Source organism: Cyprinus carpio, chromosome A21 (genome assembly GCF_018340385.1).
Source record: "Cyprinus carpio isolate SPL01 chromosome A21, ASM1834038v1, whole genome shotgun sequence".
Taxonomy (NCBI): Eukaryota; Metazoa; Chordata; class Actinopteri; order Cypriniformes; family Cyprinidae; genus Cyprinus; species Cyprinus carpio.
Window position 1 is genome coordinate 10136108 of NC_056592.1, and position 22306 is coordinate 10158413.

The 22306-nt window shown below is 37.9% G+C and overlaps 1 protein-coding gene across 1 annotated transcript; it reads right to left on the reverse strand.

Annotated features, from left to right (window-relative positions):
- Window positions 1-3078: 3078 nt before the first annotated feature.
- On the reverse strand, window positions 3079-22306 carry LOC109045188 (malignant fibrous histiocytoma-amplified sequence 1 homolog). Its single transcript, XM_019063035.2, has 3 exons — window positions 18976-22306; window positions 3607-3968; window positions 3079-3519 (listed from the first exon to the last, which is right to left on the reverse strand). The coding sequence occupies exons 1-2, from the start codon at window positions 21821-21823 to the stop codon at window positions 3838-3840; spliced, it is 2979 nt and encodes a 992-aa protein (XP_018918580.2). The 5' UTR covers window positions 21824-22306; the 3' UTR covers window positions 3079-3519; window positions 3607-3837.

Below are 22306 nucleotides of genomic sequence, written 5' to 3' on the forward strand. Positions count from 1 at the left end.
GCCTTGGACACATCACCTGTCATTCACTTAGACGGCAATGTTTTGCCGGCAACTGGCACAGAACTCTCACCGCCACAAACACCTCTGTCCCCTTTACCAAGCAACCTGAGCGCATGGGCAGAGCTCCCAGTGACATTGGATTGGCTGATCAACACTATAAAGTGCGGCTATACACTTCAATATGCAGTACAGATGGAGCAGAGGGAGTGCGGGCTATACCAGTAGGACCATCTCGGATATATGCATAATACTGAATTTATGACTGCTTAACATGATTACATAAATATGATTACAGTGAAGCAGATCCTTGCGCAGTAGTCCCCAAGGACTACTTCATAGTGGTTGATCTGAACGATGCTTATTTTCATATTCAGATAACCCCTCATCTCAGGCACTTCAATAGAGATGACATGGAGCCTCTTTGGCAAAGTGGAAATCAATCTCGTCACTTCACAGGAGAATGCCCACTGCCCGTTATTCTTCTCACTTTCGGGCTACAGGCCCAAAGGGTGGAAATATGCATTCCCTCCAGTCAAAATAGTGCTGGAGCTGTGGGACCTGCATGTATGGCAAGTCAGCGCAGAGTGAATCAGCTGATGGTTTCACAGTGACTGCTGCATACGATAACGGAGGCTAGTTCCTTTAAACAAGGCCATAACCTGGAACACTTTTATATAAAGTATAAAGGAATATAACTTTAAAATAATTATAGGTCTAATTCTAGTGGGGAAGTAATCATTTGCAAATAATATTTTAAAATATGCACACATTCACTCTTATTATGTCTAATATGTCGCAAAACAGATATACATATACGTATATATACATATACGTTTAACATTTCTATCATAAAACCACTGTCAAATATTAGATGTTTTGATGTTTACATTATATGTGTTTCTTCCAACTTAACTCATGCACACTGCTTCTGTGTCTGTGAACATAAGCCCTGTCTTCTTTAAATTCATTGGTCATTTCAGTCATTTTGGCACTTACGAGTGCTGTTAGAGCAGCCTAAAAATGTAACTTTTAAATATTTATTTTCATCCAGCAACAAACAGACATCTGCATCATGGAGTTCAACAAAGCAGTGCAAAAAATAATTTTTTGGTAATTTCTAATTATTGTCCCTCTCAATGTCGATGGTGGTTACGGCCCTGTACAATGTAAGCAGGCTACTAAATGATTTTTTTGTAGTTACACTCAGATTCAAAATATTTAATATTTAGCTATTCGGGAGTGTAATGTTATGACATTATTTTATATATATATATATTTTTTATTTTTTCTGATTTAGCCACAAATTTAGCTGTAGAAACAAGCTAGTTTAGATCAGTTCCATAATACAAATATTTTATTTGTATTCAAAATATTTAATAGTTTATGTTATTGTGTGTTCCCCCCAAAGAACACAGGTTCTTATAAATAAAATTAATAAATTATTATAAATATATAAATGAATACATTATTGTCAGCAACATTATAAAAAATCTTTTTAATAGAATATTGCAGTTTATTATAAATGATTTATCTGTGCACTTGTAATTTAGTAAACTTGTAACCATTAATAACAAACCCTCCTTCTCACGCATCTCTTCTGTTCTCTCGTGATATTGATTAATAACTGGTAATGTTTTAACAACAAAATACAGGACAGGGTTGGGGGGTTGGTTAGAAAGGAAACAGCAGTACAACAACATGGAAACCAGCCTTTATATTTGGTCTTTCTGTGGTCGTACAATGAGAAAGAATAACTTCATTATAAATTAGAAAACAGTTTGTAGATTTTACATTGAGAACAGTAGCCATGCACAATGCACAGCAAATAATGTGGGATACTGGTGACAGCTTGTTACCTTAAAAAAATAAAATATTAAGTACAAAACATTTTTCAACTGTTCTCAAAACATTACACATATTGCAGATTCTCTCCTCTCCAAACAGAAGCACTGAAACAATGCACAACAGTTTCTAAGTATGAATCAATTCTTATAAAACAAGTCTAGCTTCTTTTGTCCTAATGTGCACTTTTTAGATAAATATGTACAGTATGATTCAGACACTGCTTTTGAAGAGCATGTTCAGCGAACTAAATATATATCAAATAACCTTACAGTTAAGCAGATATGCTTAAACAATTTACCAAAAGAGTGAAAACATCCTTGGCTGAATTATTGTACTTGTACCATCTGTGACTGTACATCAATATTCCTGCTCACATGTATCCAAAACTGCATCTTATAGGAAAGTTTGAACATGTGCAAGAAACAATGTGACAATCTGTCAGATAACTGATATTTGTATTTATGTGCTTAAAATAATATGCCTCATGCTATGGCATATGATTAAGTGTATGTGGCTATAAAAATATGCATAGACTGAAAGAATGAAAAAACATAGATAGATAGATAGATAGATAGATAGATAGATAGATAGATAGATAGATAGATAGATAGATAGATAGATAGATAGATGGTTCAGTGAAACATTTTTATATCTTTGGCTGCACGTTTCACTAAGATCATTTGAAATGTCTGATTATATCCGTCCAAAATTAACGCAATGTGTCTGTCTGTGAGCAGGAAAGCAATAAATAGATTTATGCCCAACAATTCTGTCCTTTCATGTTTGATATGACTAAACCTCTCAAGAGGCCTGAGCTAGTGCTTTTATCCATGTATGTCATTTTGTAATCCTTTTTGAATTTTGGAGGCATGCATTTAAAGTACAATATCATTAAAGGGATACTTCACCCCAAAACGAAAAATTTGTCATTAATCACTTATCCCCATGTAATTAAGGATGCGCTGTTTCTACGTGTATTTAGCTTCGATGTGAAATACAGAAGAGCATACGGTGATATGGAGAGAGACAGAGGAGACTGCTGACAAAGGAATTGTTGAATAAAGTCGTGATTTTTGTTTTCTTCGCTTACAAAAAGTATTCTCGTCAATTCATAACGTTACGGTTGACCTACTGATGGCAGATGGACTATTCTGACGATGTCTTTCTTACTTTTCTGGATCTTGACACTGTTACTTACTTGGCAGTCTATGGGACAGTCACAGGCCTCCCGGTTTTCATCCAAAATATCTTAAATTGTATTCTGAAGACGAACAAAGCTTTTACGGGTTTGGAACAACATGGGGGTAAGTGATTAATGACAATTTTCATTTTGGGGTGGAGTATCCCTTTAAAGCATCAATCTAACATCTAACCTCGCCAATCAATGTCTGTGTTATGTCTGAGGAGAAACAGTGTCCTTTCGCTTCCATTTTCTGTCAGCTTAACCACTTGGCACCCAGTAGCACAAGATGAAGTTTCAGTCCAAGAGACAAATGGGAACTTCCAAAAACTTGCAGAGGCACAGTAGATCTCATGTTGAACTGAAAGGCTTAAAGTTTCAAAGAAGGCTCAGGGTGACTGGAAAAGCTTTAGGTGTACATAGACAAAAACAGTGTGTCAGTGCAACAGTCACTAATACTTTCAGTTCATGTGTTGGCAGTCAGAGCTGAACACCTGAAAAAGAGAACATGACTGAAATGAGAAAAAAGCTGGAGATCTGAAATACAATCCAAAAGATTACATGTAGCATCAAAATATTACCTGTATGTACGTCCTGATATGATGGCCTCCCAATGGTATCCAGTGGTCCATCAACACCTCAGATTTGGGATGATGGACAGAGGCAATAAGAAAGCGGGTGCACACTTTTGCACACACAAACACACACTTTTACTTGTTTGTGTGTTTATGTGTGATGTGAGATATAGACAATAGACGTGCAGCGGTTTGTGGAGGCCATTCACAGGCAGGTAAGCACAGGTGAAGTCAATGTCATTTATAACTGGGGCTGACCACAGTCGGGGTTGGAGGGTAAACTAGTGCCACGTTGACCCGCTCCGAGCCATTCTTGGGGCAGATGATCTCAGTAAGTCCCTCAGGTCGGGGCTGGCTTAACAGCTCACCTATAATGTCAACAAAAAGATAAAATTGTTTTGAAGTCACACTGGTTTACACAATATAACATTTTACAGAAGATTTTGGGCTTCAGAATTTAAAATAATTGAGAGCACCAAAATGACTTTTTTTTAGATCCAAAATTACAGAATCACTTTGCATTATATTTGCTGAATTAAATCCAACACTTGTTTCTTCAACACTGGAATCTTTCCGATTCCAAAAATAGTACCAGTTTTTCTCTAGCATGTCACATTCAGGTGAAGAAGTCTTGTATTATCCCATAATCACCAGAAAAACTGCTACAAAGACATGATTCCTATCTTCCTCTGAGTCAGGTTATAACTATTTGAATTTCCAGTCAGTTTTCACATGTATGAATGATTCTGAAGACATTATCTTATGCCTAATCCTGATTAGACACACACACACACACACACGCACGCACACATGCACGCACGCACGCACACAAAATATAGCACACCAGTCTTTTTTCTCTCAAATTTGGACATTACATCATGTGCTGTGTTCATTATAGATTGCAACAGTCAGGTTCTAGAGTTAAAATACCAATCATTTCTTTTCAGGAACTGATTTTTGGCTACACAATAACCATTTATAACCTTATAAACTTGTAAACCTTTTTAAGACAGACTTAATGTGAGCACTGAGGTTGTTAATCAATAGTATATGCTTTTGTTGAAGCCACCATCCCACATTATTTTAACTGTTTTTAGAAGCAGGGTTCCAAGAGAAAAACTACATTACCTTTACCAATCTCTAACAATAAGAGCTCTTTTTCGATTATGTCATTCACAATGCTTCATGGGACTGTAGTTCTTTCTCTCATTCGAGCTGTTTGTCTTCTCTGATTTTCACATAAGGACTCACACAAAGCTTTCCTGTTTCCAGTGGTGACTAGATTCTGAATTACTGATGCAAATGTTTATTGTTTATAATTATTTCCATCATTGTATGAAGTATTATTTTTCCATTTATATCCAAATTTCTCAAAGGATATTCTATATGAGCACCTTTAAACCCTAACGCAGGGTGGCGCTGTTTAACAAGATTTTATCTGGGCATGTGCAAGAACGCTTGCTGTGTCCAATAAAACACCTTACAAAAACACAACAGCTTACAATAAAGGCTGAAGATATTAAAGCTTATTTCATTTATAATTTAAAACTCACTGATCCTCTTAAGAACCAGTATCAGTTCCCACAATACTATAGAAGAGCATCTGGATTATGATGACAGCTCATCTTCAAGAGGCAAAACCTAATGGTGATAAAGCCTCTTAATGTCTATGGCACGAAAACAAGAGTGTTAAGACCAGCCTAAGCAGCCCGAATTGATAGGAAAACCGTCTATGTCTATAAATGGAGACCTGTAATGAATGATTCTAGTAAGCAAATGGGCACGTTCTGACAAACCACAGGAAGACAAAGCATTACATCTTGTGTCAGTCCAAGAGATTATAGACCGCAGTCATCTGCACAGTGCTTCCATTTCCATGTGACTTTGAATTCGCTTTGAAACAATAAGTTGAAACGTTCTTGATTTCATCAGATCTCAGTGCATCTCATTTTCATTTATGTTTTTGATTAAAGACTATGAGGGCACATTAATTGATGTGCACGGATAAACACTGCAATATTCCATTAAAAAAAAAATTTTGATTACATGATGACTTAAAACAACACTTAAATTAATGTATTATTTTAACACATTAGAAGCATATGATCAAATCTTACACTGTTTTTTTAACCCAAGGGGATTTTTAGTGGAAGTATGAAGTCTGTTTCCCTCCAATTCACCTCAAAATCTTTCTAAATGCTGCTTATATGATATCTTATATTAAATGCAATGACATGCCTACATTCTCTTTACTTAAAAGTCCAAATACTTTTTGAAGAAACTGTAGATTCCTTTGTTACCTAAGCTTAGCTTGCAAAAAGTATCTCCCCCACAGACTATAAATAAACTATTAATAATGTGATCCGTATTAATGATGTAATAATGCATCAGCCACTAATATTGCCCAGAACTATGCTAATTACATCAGGTTTGATCCGGTTTCAACAATAGACCACCGTAGGCTGGCCTGGTTAAACAGAATGTTTTTCTTCAAGGCGCTGCAGCGAAACGTCTCCACCACCAGAAGGGAATCAAATTATGCCATGAAGCTGTTTAACAATGAAACTTTCTGAGAAGTAATGTGCAATTAGTTTAAAGGATAAGCTCATAATATAACTCATAATATTTAAAATAACTGTTTATATCATGGCATCACATTATATACACTCAGCACAGTGACCCGAATGGTACAGCACTTACACCATTAGCCCTATTGATTTTCTGTTCTCCTTCATTCTAAATGAAGGAAATCCACTAGACTGAACTTAGTGTCTATTAATGAAAGATGAAGGCCAAAGCAAGGCTAATAAGTTAGTAACCAGAGTTATGTGAGATTAGCAAACAGCACACAGTGATTATGAAAATATAGCAAGAGATTAGGAAATGAGTCAGTTCCTTTACAGGAATCATACAGAATAAAGGTGAGTGTTCTTGCTGATTCATTCATTATTACTTGCTCCTTCTTTAGTCTGGGTCATAGTGCTGCTGATATGTGTTGGAACGCAGTCATTTCTGGCATCAAAACCTAAGCAGCTTCCATCTTTCTTAACTTTTGCCCTGAATAACATTTCCAGGTGCGTTTGTGCACTCAGGCCTGTTCCTCCGCCAGACTCTCCATTTCTGCATCACAGTGTTTTGTTCTTGTACTCTGAGGTGCATTACCAGGTCCTTAAAAGGCAAACTGCACTCCCCAGCAAAAGCTTTAAGTCAAGACCACTGTACAACAATACCTAGTAGGAAAAAATCTATAACATTTATATAAAAAACACACACAAAAAAAAAAAAAAAAAAATGAAAAAAAAAAAAAAAAAACTGCACTGTAGGGTCTCACCTAAGGGAAAATAAAGGTTCCCTTCACCCCCATGACCAATTAGACTCCACTCAGAGCCTTGACACTTTCTAAACGTGGTTTACAGGTCATATATCTGGTTACCTATTTGAGGTCTGAGGATCAACTTTGCAGGCTTGAGGGAATTTTAAACTCCAAACATCTGGGGTGACAATGTTGCCGTCCTGTCAAGATCAGGTCAGAAGACTTGCTTCAGTCCATAATTATTACTTATTAATGAGAGCCAGGGTGCAGCAGAATGACAGTGAATGGACTGATTGTACTTTCACTGCTTCAGAGAAAAGTGTAGCAAACAAACATAGCATTTTGTTCAAAATGAAACATTTGCATGTATATTGGGCAGTAACCCTTTCCTTGAAAGGCATCTCTTCGTCCCTACTGAAATGTCCTCTACTGTCAGCAATCAATACAAACACTCTGCTCTTACATTAACAATAACAGGTGAATCACTGCCACCCAACACCTTGACAAAGGCCAAGGCTTTTCAATAAATTTTCAATCAGGCCTAATCCTGTTCACATAGTCTTTACTGCGAGGTAAACCTGTCCTGCACCTGGAGGCAGGGAGGACATAAACTTGAACCTGGATAGAATAAGTTACATACACAATACATCTAGAAACTCACAATCTATAAACACACTTCCGCAAGGGCACACTGCAGTTTAAACATCCTGTACTCGCTTGGACCGGAAGCAGCAAAGAGAATGAAACATTTCCATAACAAAGCCCACTGTTGCTACATTCTAGCTTCGCCTTCACTCCTACAGTCTATTGCTCATACTCAAGATCTTGCATTCCAATGGCACATCCGTCATCTTTTGTTTTCTGTGCTCTGAATTTCCTATTAACAGTCAGTCATACACTATCACTAACTCATGGCAAACTGACAATGGGAAATCTGTAAATATGGACATACCAGCATCTGGTTTCAATATGACCATAAAAGCTCTTTTGCAAAATTAAAATGAATTTGTTTAATGATTTATGCAAAATCTGGTCGATATCGATAAGCTGATAATTTTTTTTATGTTATGGCAGATAATCAATAAATGGCCAATTCTATTATATTTTGTCTAAATATGTAAATTCAAATAAATATGGGCATTGTGGGCATTACAACAAAATGAATAGTATTTAAAAAATTATAATTAATTTTGAGAATTTGTTCAATATTGATTTTAACTGTTTTATTATATTATTAGTGTTTTAAGAATGCAGTAAGCTGTATGTCAGTAACATCTTGAATTAGACACATTACGTCACATAGGCGAAATAGGCAAATGCTAGGGGTGCCCCAAATTTTTTTTTATATGTATATAATATTACTTTAATTAGGGGTGCTCTATATATCGAAATATAATCAGTATCACATTATGACTTAAGGCCATAGTCATATCGCGAAGGTTGCGATTTAATTAAATAAAAATGCCTATGCGCTGCAGTTTTCAATGTGTTCGAGTGTAGCCCATGACACTCAGTGATTCACTCTGAAACAAGCAGCGCATTTATTTATTTGCTGGCAAACCACACTGTATATGAGGACTGAAGAATCGAATCATACCAGAGATACACCAATCCGCTATATATCGGAACCAGACAGTTTTTTGTTTTATTTCGGAGTCTGTAAACGGTGTTAAAGATGCAAACAGGAGAAAATACATTAGCAGGCAGAGCAAGCTCACTGTTCACAATGCGTGAAGTATGAATGTATCTTCTGTCTTAAGAAACAGTTTAGATGGCATTTTCCTTTCATCTTGCCGCTGTATAATGCATTTATCGGTTACAGCGGTAATCAAGGAAACAATGCATCACTGCTGTTCCTTAAGCGCCACCTGCTGACAGAAAGTGATTCTGCATTTTTCATTCAGCCCATCTGCTGCTTGGTATGTTTTATGTAGCCTAATTTCACAAAGCTAAAGTCAGACCATTCTGTTTTTGCTTCAGCTTTTGAAATTATACAGTCTAATTTAGATCAAAATAAAGGCTAATAAAGCAACTAACCATATTCTTCATGTACTCATATTTTCATTCTTTATTGTCTTCTGCCTTAAATAAAATACATTAAAAATCAGTTTTGGATTCTGCCATGAAAAGTAAAGATCAGTGCATACCTAAATTTATGAATGTCTGAAATTAAGAAATTAAGATTTAAACGTTAGTATTGTAGCTCCCTTTGGCCGATAAATTTCTCCAATTTTAATTGCTAGCTGAGTTAATGTCAGTTTATTTATTGTGCAACTGTCTTATTTCATATGTAATTTGTTTTATGTCATAAAGCTATGCAGTTTCTGTGTGAATGATCGGTTGTGGAATTGGCTGTGCAAGGGGCACCAGGTAAAATCTTGCCTAGGGCGCCAAATTGGTCAGCGCCAGCCCTGTATTTTCCAAAGCTGTTTTATCTTTAATGCATTCATGCTGTGACTCGCTCTGCAGCCCTTTGTTAAGTCCGAAATCTGGGTCAAAGACATCCTGGAATGCTTAATCTTTTTCCCGAGTGTCCAGAGGATGTGGATTCATAAAGGTACTGCCAAAATAAACTGCCTCCGGAATTAACAACATGTAGCTGACACAGCGCTTGTCAAGCAGAAGTTCAGCTTGATTTATTGAATCATTCACAACAAAACCGCTCTGTGACTGTTTGTGAATTTTTGAGCCTATGTATGATACCTTAAAATGCTCACTGGGTTTTAAGACAAGGGAAAACTGACAATACGCTGAAACCATCTTTCTGCACCACATATGTTGGTATGCATAACTTATTTACCACCGTTTGACCTCTAGGCTCAGGGTGGCGGATGGTAAACAGTGATCAGGTAAGACTGCAGAGTGAACAGCAGGATGAGACGTGAGCAGCCACTCAAGGCCGGCGAATCAGACGGAGGATTATCGCTTCCAGTGATAAAGCACAAAGCACCTCAGTGAGTGAATCAGGGTCATCCCCACACAGACACGCATACACAAACGGACTTTACCCCCTAAGAATGTGCTCGTATCGGAGTGACAAACTCATCAGAGCACAAAAGGAAATTTCGTCAAAACTTTGTCTGAAACTACTTTTCTGCTTATGTAATCAAGGGCATGTGGGCAGGGAAAATGATTAAATTACCCAATAAAATAAAATAATCATAATAAATTAAAATACAAAACAGAAGTATTCATTTTCAAATTTTAAATTATTGTATCTGCTGATAGCAGTGTTTTGAATATATTGATATATACATGGTTATAATGCTTTTGTCATTTCTCTCATTTGATCATCATTTGATAAATAACTGCTAAAGTTATCATACAAAATGCAATCGAAATTCAGTACTTTTTATTTTGCACTTGGTCTCTCAGACCTTCTTCAGTGAAGAAATAAAATAACAAAAAAAGTACTGAATTTTGAGTCCAAATAACAATTGATTTTTTTGAAGTAATTAAAAAGATTTATGCACCTAAATGAGATATATATATATAGTTATATGTTTAAAAAAACACTAAATGCATAAATGAATAAATACAATTAAAAATTAGCCTAATTTTCAAAATAGGTGTATTTGGGCTGAAAATAAAGACAACAACTATACTATGTCGAGTCAGTAAAAGAGAAAAATCCAATCCTAACTAACCACACACAACCAAAAAAAAAAAAATTAAGTACATAAATGTAAACAAATAAACCAAAACAAATGCGTCACACGTGCATGCACTGACTGGCACGTGGCCAGAGCTTAACATTCGTCTGGATTCAGATGTCTCAGTCAGTGCCGTGTGTCCTGATGACACTTCCACACAGCTGTCTGCTCTGCTAAAAAAAGCTAAATGGCTGAGGTTAAAAGAGAATCCCATTTAAACATATGCTCAGTGCTTTAAGAATTTTGTCGCTAAAAGGCCCTGAAATCAGAGGTCTGCTCACAGCCATGAAGAATGAAATAAATATCTCTAAGAAGAACGACAGTGATGTATTAAAGTCAACAGTTGAATCAGCAAAGTAGCATATTAGACACAATCATTAACTAAGGGGTGGACCACTTTAAGTTAGAGCTTTCTAACTTGCACTCAAAAAAAAAAAAATTAAAAAAAATTAAAGGGATGGTTGGACCAAAATTTACAATCTAATTAACTTCATGTCATTTCAAACACAAAAAGAGTTCACAACAGAAGAAGTGATATCTGATTTGTGAAAAAAATCATTATTTTAACCTGGATCTTTTCCACTCTGAATGATTCAACTCACTGACTTTGTCCCTCTGTGTTCCATGTAAAAAAAATCATATGGGATTTGGATGACATGAGAGTGAGTAAACAATGACTATGCCTTTATACCACACTGTAAAAAAAAATATCCTTTGTTTATGTTTCTGTAACACATTAATTCGCAAAATCAGAAAATAAAATGCGCTGGAACTAAGCCCAGAGTGTTGCTAACTCCTCTGGGTAATTTTCATGGGACATAAAAAAACATAAGACTCCATAGTGAGACAGAGGCATAACAACAGTCATTAGACGTCTATGGAAGGACTGACATGGGAGACGAATCATGACTGGAAATGGAAAATGACTCAAAATCAGCACCATCAAACTTCATGCATTGCAGACAACAAGGGAAAACCAGAGGAAGGAATCACAACAAATCCATATCAATCTCTCTCTCAGTAACACTACCAAAATCTGATTACAATCACACAAATGACTGTTCAAAGATCCAAATGCGAACTAGGAATTCGTAAACATTTCTTGAGCACAATTCATCTATTCTCTTCTTCAAACACAAACCTGATTCTGACGTCTTTTTCATCCCATTCCAGATGCTTCTAAACATTTCATTCCTCTCTATATTCTCCCTTTGCTATTTGTTAACCCCACACAGAGACGTCCATTAAAGGTAACACAATGTCAAACAATGTTGTAATTAAAGATCAGGGCTTCATTTGTGCAGATCTGGAACAAGCCAGACACATATGACCCACTCTAATCTACAACACTGTCTACCCCTAAAACTAATGAAAATCATTTTCATTTATTGAAATAACACTGAAATAAAATAAAACGTGTGATTAAAAATGTGAAATGTGATTAAAATCCATGAAGTAAATTGACTGTAAGACTGTCTTATGGGTCCTCAAACAGGATGCTATACAAGTAGCACCTGCTAAACTAGAAATTCACTTAGCTTTGACTATGAGTGGATTTGAGAAGAGGGCAAACACCCAATTATATCTGCTGCACACAGCTAAGAGGCCTGGTTAAAGGTCAAGCCGTGTGCTGCAGAGTCTTAATGACACTTTTCAAAGCAGTGAAGCCTTATGAGAAGTACCTTCATGAACATTATCATCCACTGTGTAAAAGTTGAGAAAAAAACCTCAACTTAGCTAGCATCGCTATCTATCTGTATCTTGTTAATAAAAGGCTGCATTAAGCCTGATCTGCCATCTGACTGGCTCGAGACAGATGCTCACATCTGGTCTATAATGAGATCACTCCCGACACGCATTATGGCCATCCACCAAGCCGCTTTCAGTATGTGCTAGCTTTGGCTGACACATTATGCCAATCATGCTCAGTTGAATTTGTATTGATTTTAGAGATGCAGCAAGCCCCCAACGAGAGAACCAGAGCTCTCAAAATTCAACAGCCACAGTGAGGAGGAGGACGCTTTGTGAACAAACTGAAACACACTGAAATGAACATATCACAGCCATTACTTCCATTTGTCCCAGGTTTACTTCACAGTGCATGAGCAATTATGTATGCTTAACACATTCAAGTGTGAAGCAGATCAGCACTCCCGCTGTGTTCAAATTTAACCTAGTACTCAGTGATGCAAAATGATTAAACATATTTATAAACACTGCATCAATTATTCCACCCATGCAGACATAAACATTCATTTTGTATGTGCACCCTGGTTTCCTGCATCCTACAAGTCAAGTATGAGAACGTTATGTTTGTCCTAACTGACATTCTCAAGTCGCACAAGACCTTTCTTGGCCACAGAACAGCCTCGAACACTGGCTTCCAGGAATAGCAGCATCTCTCCCTTTGGATGAAGTTCAAGCTGCTTTTACTGCCTAATGTCTCGGCTGGAGGACTTCATCCGTATGAACAGATCTGTCCACTTACAACACGCTGCAGCTGGCAATACAGCAGTCATGCGATCAACAAATGAAGTGTGCTACATTAATACCACATGAGAAACTAACCAATGTTCTCCAGCTATGCACAATTGCACAAATAATAAGACTGGAGTCACAATAAATGCTGTTAGAAGGTATATTCTCTGGTGAAGTATGCAGGTTGCAGTGCTGTTTCAAGGTATGCAGAGCAGAATCTAATAAGGCCTACAGGAGGAGATAAGATCAGGGATAAAATAAGCTGAGGCTAAAAGAAACGTAAATATCTGACTAGCAAAGAACGTACAGTACAGAAACAGAGATGGAAACAGGAAGAGGGTGATAGCTGCTATTTAATCCTGCTGACACAGTGTCAACGCTGACAGTGCATTTGAAAATATCTGAATCATGTCCAGGCTTTTGGCACTGTCACAATGCCATGCTGACTTACACCAAGCATACGTCTATATATCATGAAAATGTGAGGACAATATCAGAAAAGAAATTATGGAGATCTGGGGTGGAAGGTTGTGCTCTTTTCTCTTTAACCAAGGAGATGATAATACTTTGATATATTTCATGGTATTGTATGACTACCATATTAATATACCATAGTATTTCAAAGAAGACCATTTGATATTGGTGTATATTTCAAATGCACCAATATTAAAATTAGGGTTAAAGTGACCCTATTATGCCATTTTGAATATTGCCTTTCATGCAGTGTGTAATGTAGCTGAATGTGAATGTAAACAATCTGCAAAGTTGTAAAGCCGAGAGTGCACGATAAATTAAGTTATTGTCTCCAAATTCTTCATGTTTCCCAATATTCCAAGTCTTGAAATGTCCTGAAAAATCAGCAGAGTGAGGGTTTAATTTCTATCAATTCAACACCTGATGTCTGACGCAGATGAATCTGCTGATGCGCACTCATGTGATGACATTATTAAAAGAGAAGGCACATGCATTGTAACAAAAAAAACCTTCTACTCATCCAGCCCTGCACAGATCACATGGATAATTCTGTAGGCTTACAATCTAGACCTCGAGGGAAGACTCGACTGAGATTGGCGTAACCCATGATTTTAAACAAAATTACAGTAATACTGCCATGAAACAGGCATTTGAAATACTAGCTTCACAGAATCGCACAAAACGTGTAATAAGAGACAACACTTTCACTCTCACGTGAGACTGACATTTGAGCCAATCCATTATTGCAAAACCACCCCCAGGTTTCCTGTTCCACTTTTAGATATGATAGCCATCTTTCCTGCCTGCTGTGACCTAAATACAAGGAATAAGAAATTGAGCAAATAGAACAATGAAAAGTTCATCAATTAAACATGCTTTAAATATAATATTTTACAGGCAGCCCTTCATTTTTCTGCTCTAAACTTTCAGAGTTTGGCAATAATCTCAATGGGAAGAGATAAAACTGCCTTTGTGATACAGCCAAAGTCATCGTGAGAGCAGATAAAAATCAAGGAAACCCAAAGAAAGACTGATTCTCAAAATCAGCATCATTTCCCAGAACTCCGACAGCGGAATGTTTTCACAGGCAGAATTTCCGGAGCTCCAGTGCAAGAATAGAGGGAAGCAGGTTTTTACATATCGGAACTACTTGCAAACACCCAAACCTCCTGTTGACCCCGACTTGAATACGCCACATACAATCCAACCGAAACCTCTGGATCATAATGCATCCATCTCATAAATCTTATCTAGAGTTTTTTATGACATACATCATTCCTTCTTTGTTCTAAAGACATAATGTTTTATCTTGGTACAGGTTCTGACATGTTCACTGATACACCTTTGAGCTAAATCACTTTCATAATCATCTGGGAACAGCTCTTATCTTGAGGGTAGTTTCGTAAAAATGTGTAAATCTGATTTCCTTATGATATGATGCCATATAAACTTACTATATGACAATTAGTTGTAACCGTTCAGCATGTGATTACGTAACCAACTCTGCCTTGACTTAACTGCCAGTCCTTAAGGTTCCCTTTCACTCATGGGGTAATCCTGTTAAATCCATTAAGGAGATCATCTCTGAAAGGAACCAGACTGACCCTGCGTACCCAGACAGACAGGGAAAGCATTTCAGCACACTACAACATGAAAGGCTAAAAGCAGAGAACTAATGTAAAGGGGAAGAAACCCAACCATATAGAAACTATAAATTGACTATTTCTGAACAATGGCTCTCTAAATTTAGTTCTTATTTACATCAAATAGGTTGAAGTTATATAAAAAAAAGTCATTTTTAAAAGACCAATAAAACTAATTAATAACACCTATTATTAGCGAATCTTAAAATAATTATTTCAAATTAAAATATTACATATTTTTAAAAATAATTTTTATACTGTTGTCTTATAGTGAAAAATGTTTTTTAAATGTATTTATTCGAATTATTATTACATTTTTTAAAAAGATTAGTTGCATCTAAAAATAAGTTAATCTGTAAAACAATTTAATCACAATGTTAAATATAATCTCAATTATATAAGATAAGGTTTATATGAATGCATCTTATTTACAATAAAACTGGTATAAATTTATACCTAAATTTAAAAGATGAAATCTAAAAAGTTAATAGCAAATCTTAAAATTAATATACATTTATCATATTGTTCATTATAATGTCAAAGACGCACTCCACCATCAACAACATATGTACAGTCAATGGCAGTTGATAAAGGCAACTTTTGTGACTTAAGTACAGTGTGCTGACAGTGCAGGTGCTTCGGCCAGCTCTGATGTGCAGTGACTGGATTTAGCTCAGGGAACAACCATAGATCTCTTATTTCTAACAAAAGACTAAATATCAGTTGGCTCAGTTTCTAAATCGGTCAGAGAAGATACTGCACATAATGTCATCTCAATTTGAGTTCACAGACAAACAGGTTATGCCAGCTTTTACCATATTTTCAAGCCCTGTCTGAAGATGTCAAATAGATGTAACAGGCCATGCACGCCTACTGTCGCCTTTGCACTTAAAAGGATGTGGTACTTCAGAAACCTGCCTGCATTAAAAGAGACTTGGTTATCAAAAAAAAGGTTGTTATATTAATACTTGAATCCAAATGTGTAAACTTTTGCTTCACTAAATAACCAGAAAAGGAGGTAAAAGAACAGGTCTATGTACAAATCAACAAGTTCACATCACGCAAAACACGTTCACCAGCTTTTCTTTCCAGACTGTTGGTTGAGATGTAAAACAATTTGACCTGACGTATTATGAACACCCAAATGAGCCCTCACACACTAGAAAGCCTTTTAAATTCCAGTTAAAGTCCTTAATTTGAATTGAATTGAGGAACAAACAAGATGCAGAATTGCACTGAATGTAGGGATGTAAAGAAGGATTGATGAATGATGGCTTGACAAAACCTTGTTTGAAAATTCTGAAAAGGTCAAAAGCCTTAAAGGAAGATAGATAAAAAGAATGATAGAATAATCAATAGATAGAAAGACCAATCAAATGATAGCTACATAGTTAGATAAAACGACACAGACAGACAGAGAGATGCTAAATTGTGATAAAGAGCATACAAGACTTCATTGATTTAAAACACTTTGATCTGCTATCGGATCAGGATAAATTCAAAAAGAACCTGATTTTGGGTCTCTGAACTCTGCTAAGTAAAGGAGAACTGCCTGTGACCATTACACTATGTTTAGCCTATCAGAGAGTGGAGCTTCAGCATTAAATCAACATGCAAGTGTGCCAAAAATATTATGCCTACATTTGGTAGGATCAAAAAATCTTGCTGCTAAACATGTCGTTCTGTTTTTACTTGGGTCAAGAAACCTGTATATGGTAAAACAAAGAAACAGGTTGGCATCCCTACCACAAATACAGCTTTCAATCGATATCTATTAACATTAATGAGCTCAACAAATCCAGCCTTCAATAACAATGGGTACTTAAAAGCTAATGCACTCATTAAGCAGGCCAAACAGGTCTTTACCATGGCACAGGGCCCTTACATCTTGTGAGCTCCTGTTAAGAACTATTGTGAGCCAGGAATTTCCCCACCTGAACCGGTCTCATCATGTGACTTCAGGAACCAAGCTGTCAAACCTAAGAGAACATCCTGCACAGCTATTCAAACACCATACAAATATAATTCTTTCATTAGAAGATTAGAACATTACTGTAAATCTAAAGAGCCGTAGCATCTGACCTATTTTACAGGATATCCAGGTAAAACATTAATGATAGATTTATGATTTGCAATGATCAAACAATAGATATACTGATTAAAATTAAAAAGGTAAAAGTAAAAGGTAATCGGAAATAGATTCAAAATGTTAAAAATAAAAATTAGTTCTGAGAAAAGGTTTAGCACCATTCATTTAAAAGTTTAAATTGGTTAGACTTTTTATTTAATACAGTGACATTCAGACTTTAAGTGACTATATATTTAATGGAGTCATTATACTTTGTATCATAATAAAACATGTTTCCTTTCAGGTGTGAAACCATTCGAATGTAATGACATGAAACTGGGCCTCATTACATTAGCTTGAGTAAATGCTGTCTTTGACTGTTATTTGGCGAAAATGGGCATGGTGTGTTCAATGAGGTATGTCTCTAACATAAGCCAACACCACTTAATCTTAAAAATAACACTCAAAATGTGCCTGTTTTAACACTCGATATAAAAACAACAAATTACAACGTACATAAATATCACTCAGCGAGCTCCTTAAAGCAAGAATAACTATGAAGTTTGCCAGAAAGAATTCACTCCAACATTTTACACTTTTAGAGACTTAGGAGGTGTGACATCTTTATAAATAAAGTCTGAAGACAACATGGCCAAGGTGAATCAAACCTACACACCTTTATGTAATATTTTGTAACCACACACTCCATAACCCCAAATTGTGTACCGCTCAAATGACAAAATACAATAATGGCACCTACTCCATGACAAAACTACAGAATACAAGACCCCTGAAAATATTTCTGAATGTATAAAAAGCACTCTTTTATTTATTTTTACTTTAAAAATATATATATATCGGAACCTAGGATAATAAATATGCCAGTGGCTACTGCACCTTATCTGCCTCCCATGAAGAAAGGCATATGATGTCACTATGGTGACCCTCTCCACTGCTGTGGATGTGCAAGTCTGTGTTCTCAGCAGCACGGCAGACAGCTCAGGCTAATTTGTGTTTCTAGGTGTGGCTTCAAACCCAGCGAGACCACCCCCACCTCTCTCGTAATGGCCAGCAATGCTCATTCTTTGTTTAGCCTAGGTCCATCCCAAAATGACTTCATTTCATGCTGATTCACCCTGTTTACTTGGCAATAAACCCAGACATACGCCTCCATAGTGACAGCACTGCAAAGATTACTTTATTCGTCACTGCAGAATTAATTCTAGACTTTATTTGCTCTGAAATACATGCCTGATAGATTCATGACTGCATATCAGCATTAAACTAAGACAATTTAATAAGTCTCTAAATTGTAAATGAATGAGCGTATCTGGTTAACAGCTTGTTTTCCATCATAAAACACTAAATTATGTTAAAGTGACAGTTCACTCTAAAAAAAAAATTAATTCTGTCATCATTTACTCACTCATGTCATTCCAAACCTGTACGCATTTCTTTATTTTGTGGCACAAAATATCTGAAATTTTGTGCCCATACAATAAAAGTGAATGGGGTCCAAAGTTGTTTTGAACTCTTTTAACTTCAATTGTATGGGCAAATACAATTAAAACATTCTTCAAAATATCATAAAAAGTCATACAAGTCTGGAACAATTTGGAATTTACATTTTTGAGTGAACTATTCTTTAACATTAATGCAGATCTGTGGTGGTAATTAGCAATTATGGTGACAAACTGTATTGAGAACAACACATGATATAAAGCACAATCATAGCTGAACACTAACCTGGAAAGGAATGTGGATTGGGGGACCCTCTCTTCAGGCACTTGGAACACAGGACATGCACAGTGTAGTGAAGGCCAGGCCATTCCTGCAGAAGAACGTTTAACTCTTCCACTAGGGGAATAATGGCTTGCCAAGCTGTCCAGATATTTGGCAAGGATGCATGGCTGGAAATGGAGAGGGTCTCAGACTGCAATCTGCTCCGAGAGGGCCGGTAACTCACCGTCACAGGCACTTTACCCCGATAGGCAAAGATGTGATGTTTTATATCGGACCGTTGCACCACGTGGCTGTTGATTTGCACGCTATACCGTGCAAAAAGTCCAAGAGGGGTGAAGAAAGGAAACCTGTATTCAATCTGCAGCTGCTCAACCGAGAAGAACTGACCAGGGATCGATGACCCACCACTGGCCGAGGCCTCAGGATGGGGCTCCTCATTGCTGACCTGACTGGGAAACTTATACCAGACGGTGGCACCATTAAGAGGCTTGCTGCGAGGTTTGCTGACACAGTAGCAGACGCCCATCTTTTCCAGCAGTTCCATGATCAGGTGCAAGTCCTGCTGTGTCTGTACCAGGGGTTTAAGCAGCAATCGAATCACATTTGATGGCAGTAGGCCATGCAACAGAAACCCCTCCACATGACCGTGCATCTGCGTAGACCTGGCGTTATCGCCATCGTCTCCTTCAGCCTGTAGTTTCTCAAGCATTGCAGCAAGGTCTCTCTGAAAAAACACATTCAAGATGGCGATAAACCGGGGGAGATTGTGGAAGACGTATTCCTTCAACGTCATGCTGTCTTCAAAGTACAAAAGTTTACCGCTCTCATGCAGGTAGGAGAGCGCGCTTTGCAGGCGGTCCTCCGTCAGCCCAGCCTGAAGGCCCAATCGAGCCGAATCCCACCAAGAAAGCCATAAATCCTGTGGCTTAAAGTGCAGTTCCTCAAGCATCTGCCATGATTTTGGCAGTACTCTGTGAAGATTGGGGAAAATCTCCCTGTGATCGGCGACAGACATGAGCTTCTCTTTCAAATGCTGAATGTTTCTTTGCGCCGCCAAGCAACTGACGCAAATCACGGGAGACAGGATTTGTAGTCGATTGTTGAGCATATATTGCAACTGAGACTTTTTACGTCTCAAGTTTTTATCTGTGACCCCATAAAACAGAACATGGGGGCTAGAAGTCCGAACGTCAAAACCTTGCTCAAGGGTTTCGTCAACCTGCAGGGCAAGCACTTGTAGGCATTCAGTGTCTGTTTTTTCCTGGAGTGAAATCTGTCTGTGAATATCCAGGCACTTTTCTTCAACCTCGACCTCTTCACACAAGTCACTGTGGGTCCCTACAATGCACACAACTGCGTGTGGCACCTTGGCACTGAGCAAGTGAAGGAAACTGCCAACAAGGGAGTAGAAGCTCTTTGATGTGTACATCTTCAGATTTACCACCAAAACATAAAGTGCTCCAGGAGAGAGGAAAAAGGGTTTGATGAGATCATAGTTCTGCTTACCAGATAAATCATATACAATGAATGTGAGACTCCGATCTGCATCTGCTACCCAGTTCGTCACGTCAATACCCCTACATCCAATGGCCATCTTGGCATCTGACGGTTTGTTGACAATGCACTGCCTGAGTGTGGTTTTCCCTGCATTTTTCTGACCCATCAAAACCAGTTTAAGCCTGGGTTTTACAGCAGGTTGGGAATGTGCAAGCTCCTTCTGATAGGCAGCTATGTATGGGATCCCCTTCATGCACACTTCATACGGAGGCTGAATGAGAGGATTATCCTTCACCTTCCAAATGTTGACTTTGGCAAGTTTTCCAAAATTGTCTGGGAGGATGGCGATTTGGTTTCCCTGTAAAACCAGTTCCTCCAATTTCCCTAGCTCTACAATAGAGTCCGGAAGAAATGTTATGCTATTATTGTCCAACCACAAATTAGCAAGATTGCACAGCTGTCCTACCTCCTCAGGGAGGAATGTCAGTTTATTCCGGCTTAAATACAACTCCTCCAAACTGGTGAGTTTGATAATAACCTGAGGAAATTGTTCAAAAGAATTTGATGAGAGATTGAGCATTTTCAGCTTCTGCAATTTCCCAAATGATTGTGGCAGGCTTGTGAGGAAATTATTATCAAGCATCAGGCTCTCCAAATTCTGCAACTCACAAAATGTTTCAGGCAAAAATGAGAGGTGAGTGCTGCTGAGCCACAAGATTTTAATAGATTGGAGCATCATGATGTTACCCGGAAGACCCTCTAGTTTATTCCCAGAGCAGTCAAGCTCCTCCAGATCAGAGAGGGCAAGTATTTCAGAAGGGAAACGCTGTAGCTTGTTATGATCCACATCGAGCGTTCTGAGCTTCCTGAGCTGTGAAAAGGACCTGGGGAAATCATGCAGCTCATTGAAGCTGATGTCAAGCTCCTCCAGACTTTGCAAAGTCCCAATCTGAGATGGCAGGTACTGGATTTTGTTATGACAGATGCTCAACTTTTTAAGCCCCTTGAGAAGATCAATATCTTCTGAAAAGTGGTTCAAGCAGTTGTGACTGATATCTAATTCAACCAGCTGACTAAGTTGAAATACTGCAGTGGGAACAGTTGCAAACTTGTTCCGACGAAGGATGAGGATGCGAAGCCTGGTCAGGGTTGAGCCCAGTCCCTCTGGAAGCTCTTGAAGAGAGTTGTTGCCCAGATTAAGAACCTCGATCTCCTTTATGTCCTCGGGTAATGTAATTTTCTGGCAGTTTTTTGTGCTGAGAGTCAGCTGTCTCAGATTGCTCCTGAGCTTCCTGGAGCGCAAAGCAGCATCCCTCCATAATCTAGCTGTCTTCAGGTCATTCTCCTCAGCCATCGTATCGCAGCTGTGCTCCTCCTTCTTGTTCTCATTGAGCACAGTGATCAATCAACTAGGCAGCATTGTGCTGCTTTCACTTGCTTTATCGATTCGCGTTCTCCGCACAGCAATCCAGATGAAACCAACATTTAGACCATGCCGATTTCATCTTCATCCGAAAATATGTTCGATTGCATTCAGGAAAACAGGGCTGGGCTGCGTTCTTTCACGCATTATCGTTATCTGCGCCAAAGACCGCAGAATAAAAACAGCACGCGCTCATCAAATGTCCCAGTTCGTGTGGCTGGCGATTCCGCCAGCGCGTCCTTTGATACCACATGAGAGAAAAAACCTAAGACATATCCAGTGAGTTAGAATGAAAGAAGGACAGTGGTGGGTGCTGTAGTCCTTCCCTGTGTGTCTCCGTCTATTCTCTGCGCATGCAGCCAGCAGTGAACGTTCACAGGAGCAGCACTGCGTCAGAGCCCCACCTTCTCTACG

What these genes read in the sequence shown, in the direction of transcription:
- LOC109045188 (XM_019063035.2), bottom strand. Translation starts at nt 21,823, where the DNA reads ATGGCTGAGGAGAATGACCTGAAGACAGCTAGATTATGGAGGGATGCT. An exon ending in CAATCCACATTCCTTTCCAG is followed by an intron (nt 3,969 to 18,975) that starts GTTAGTGTTCAG and finishes TTGACATTATAG; the next exon opens with GTGAGCTGTTAAGCCAGCCC.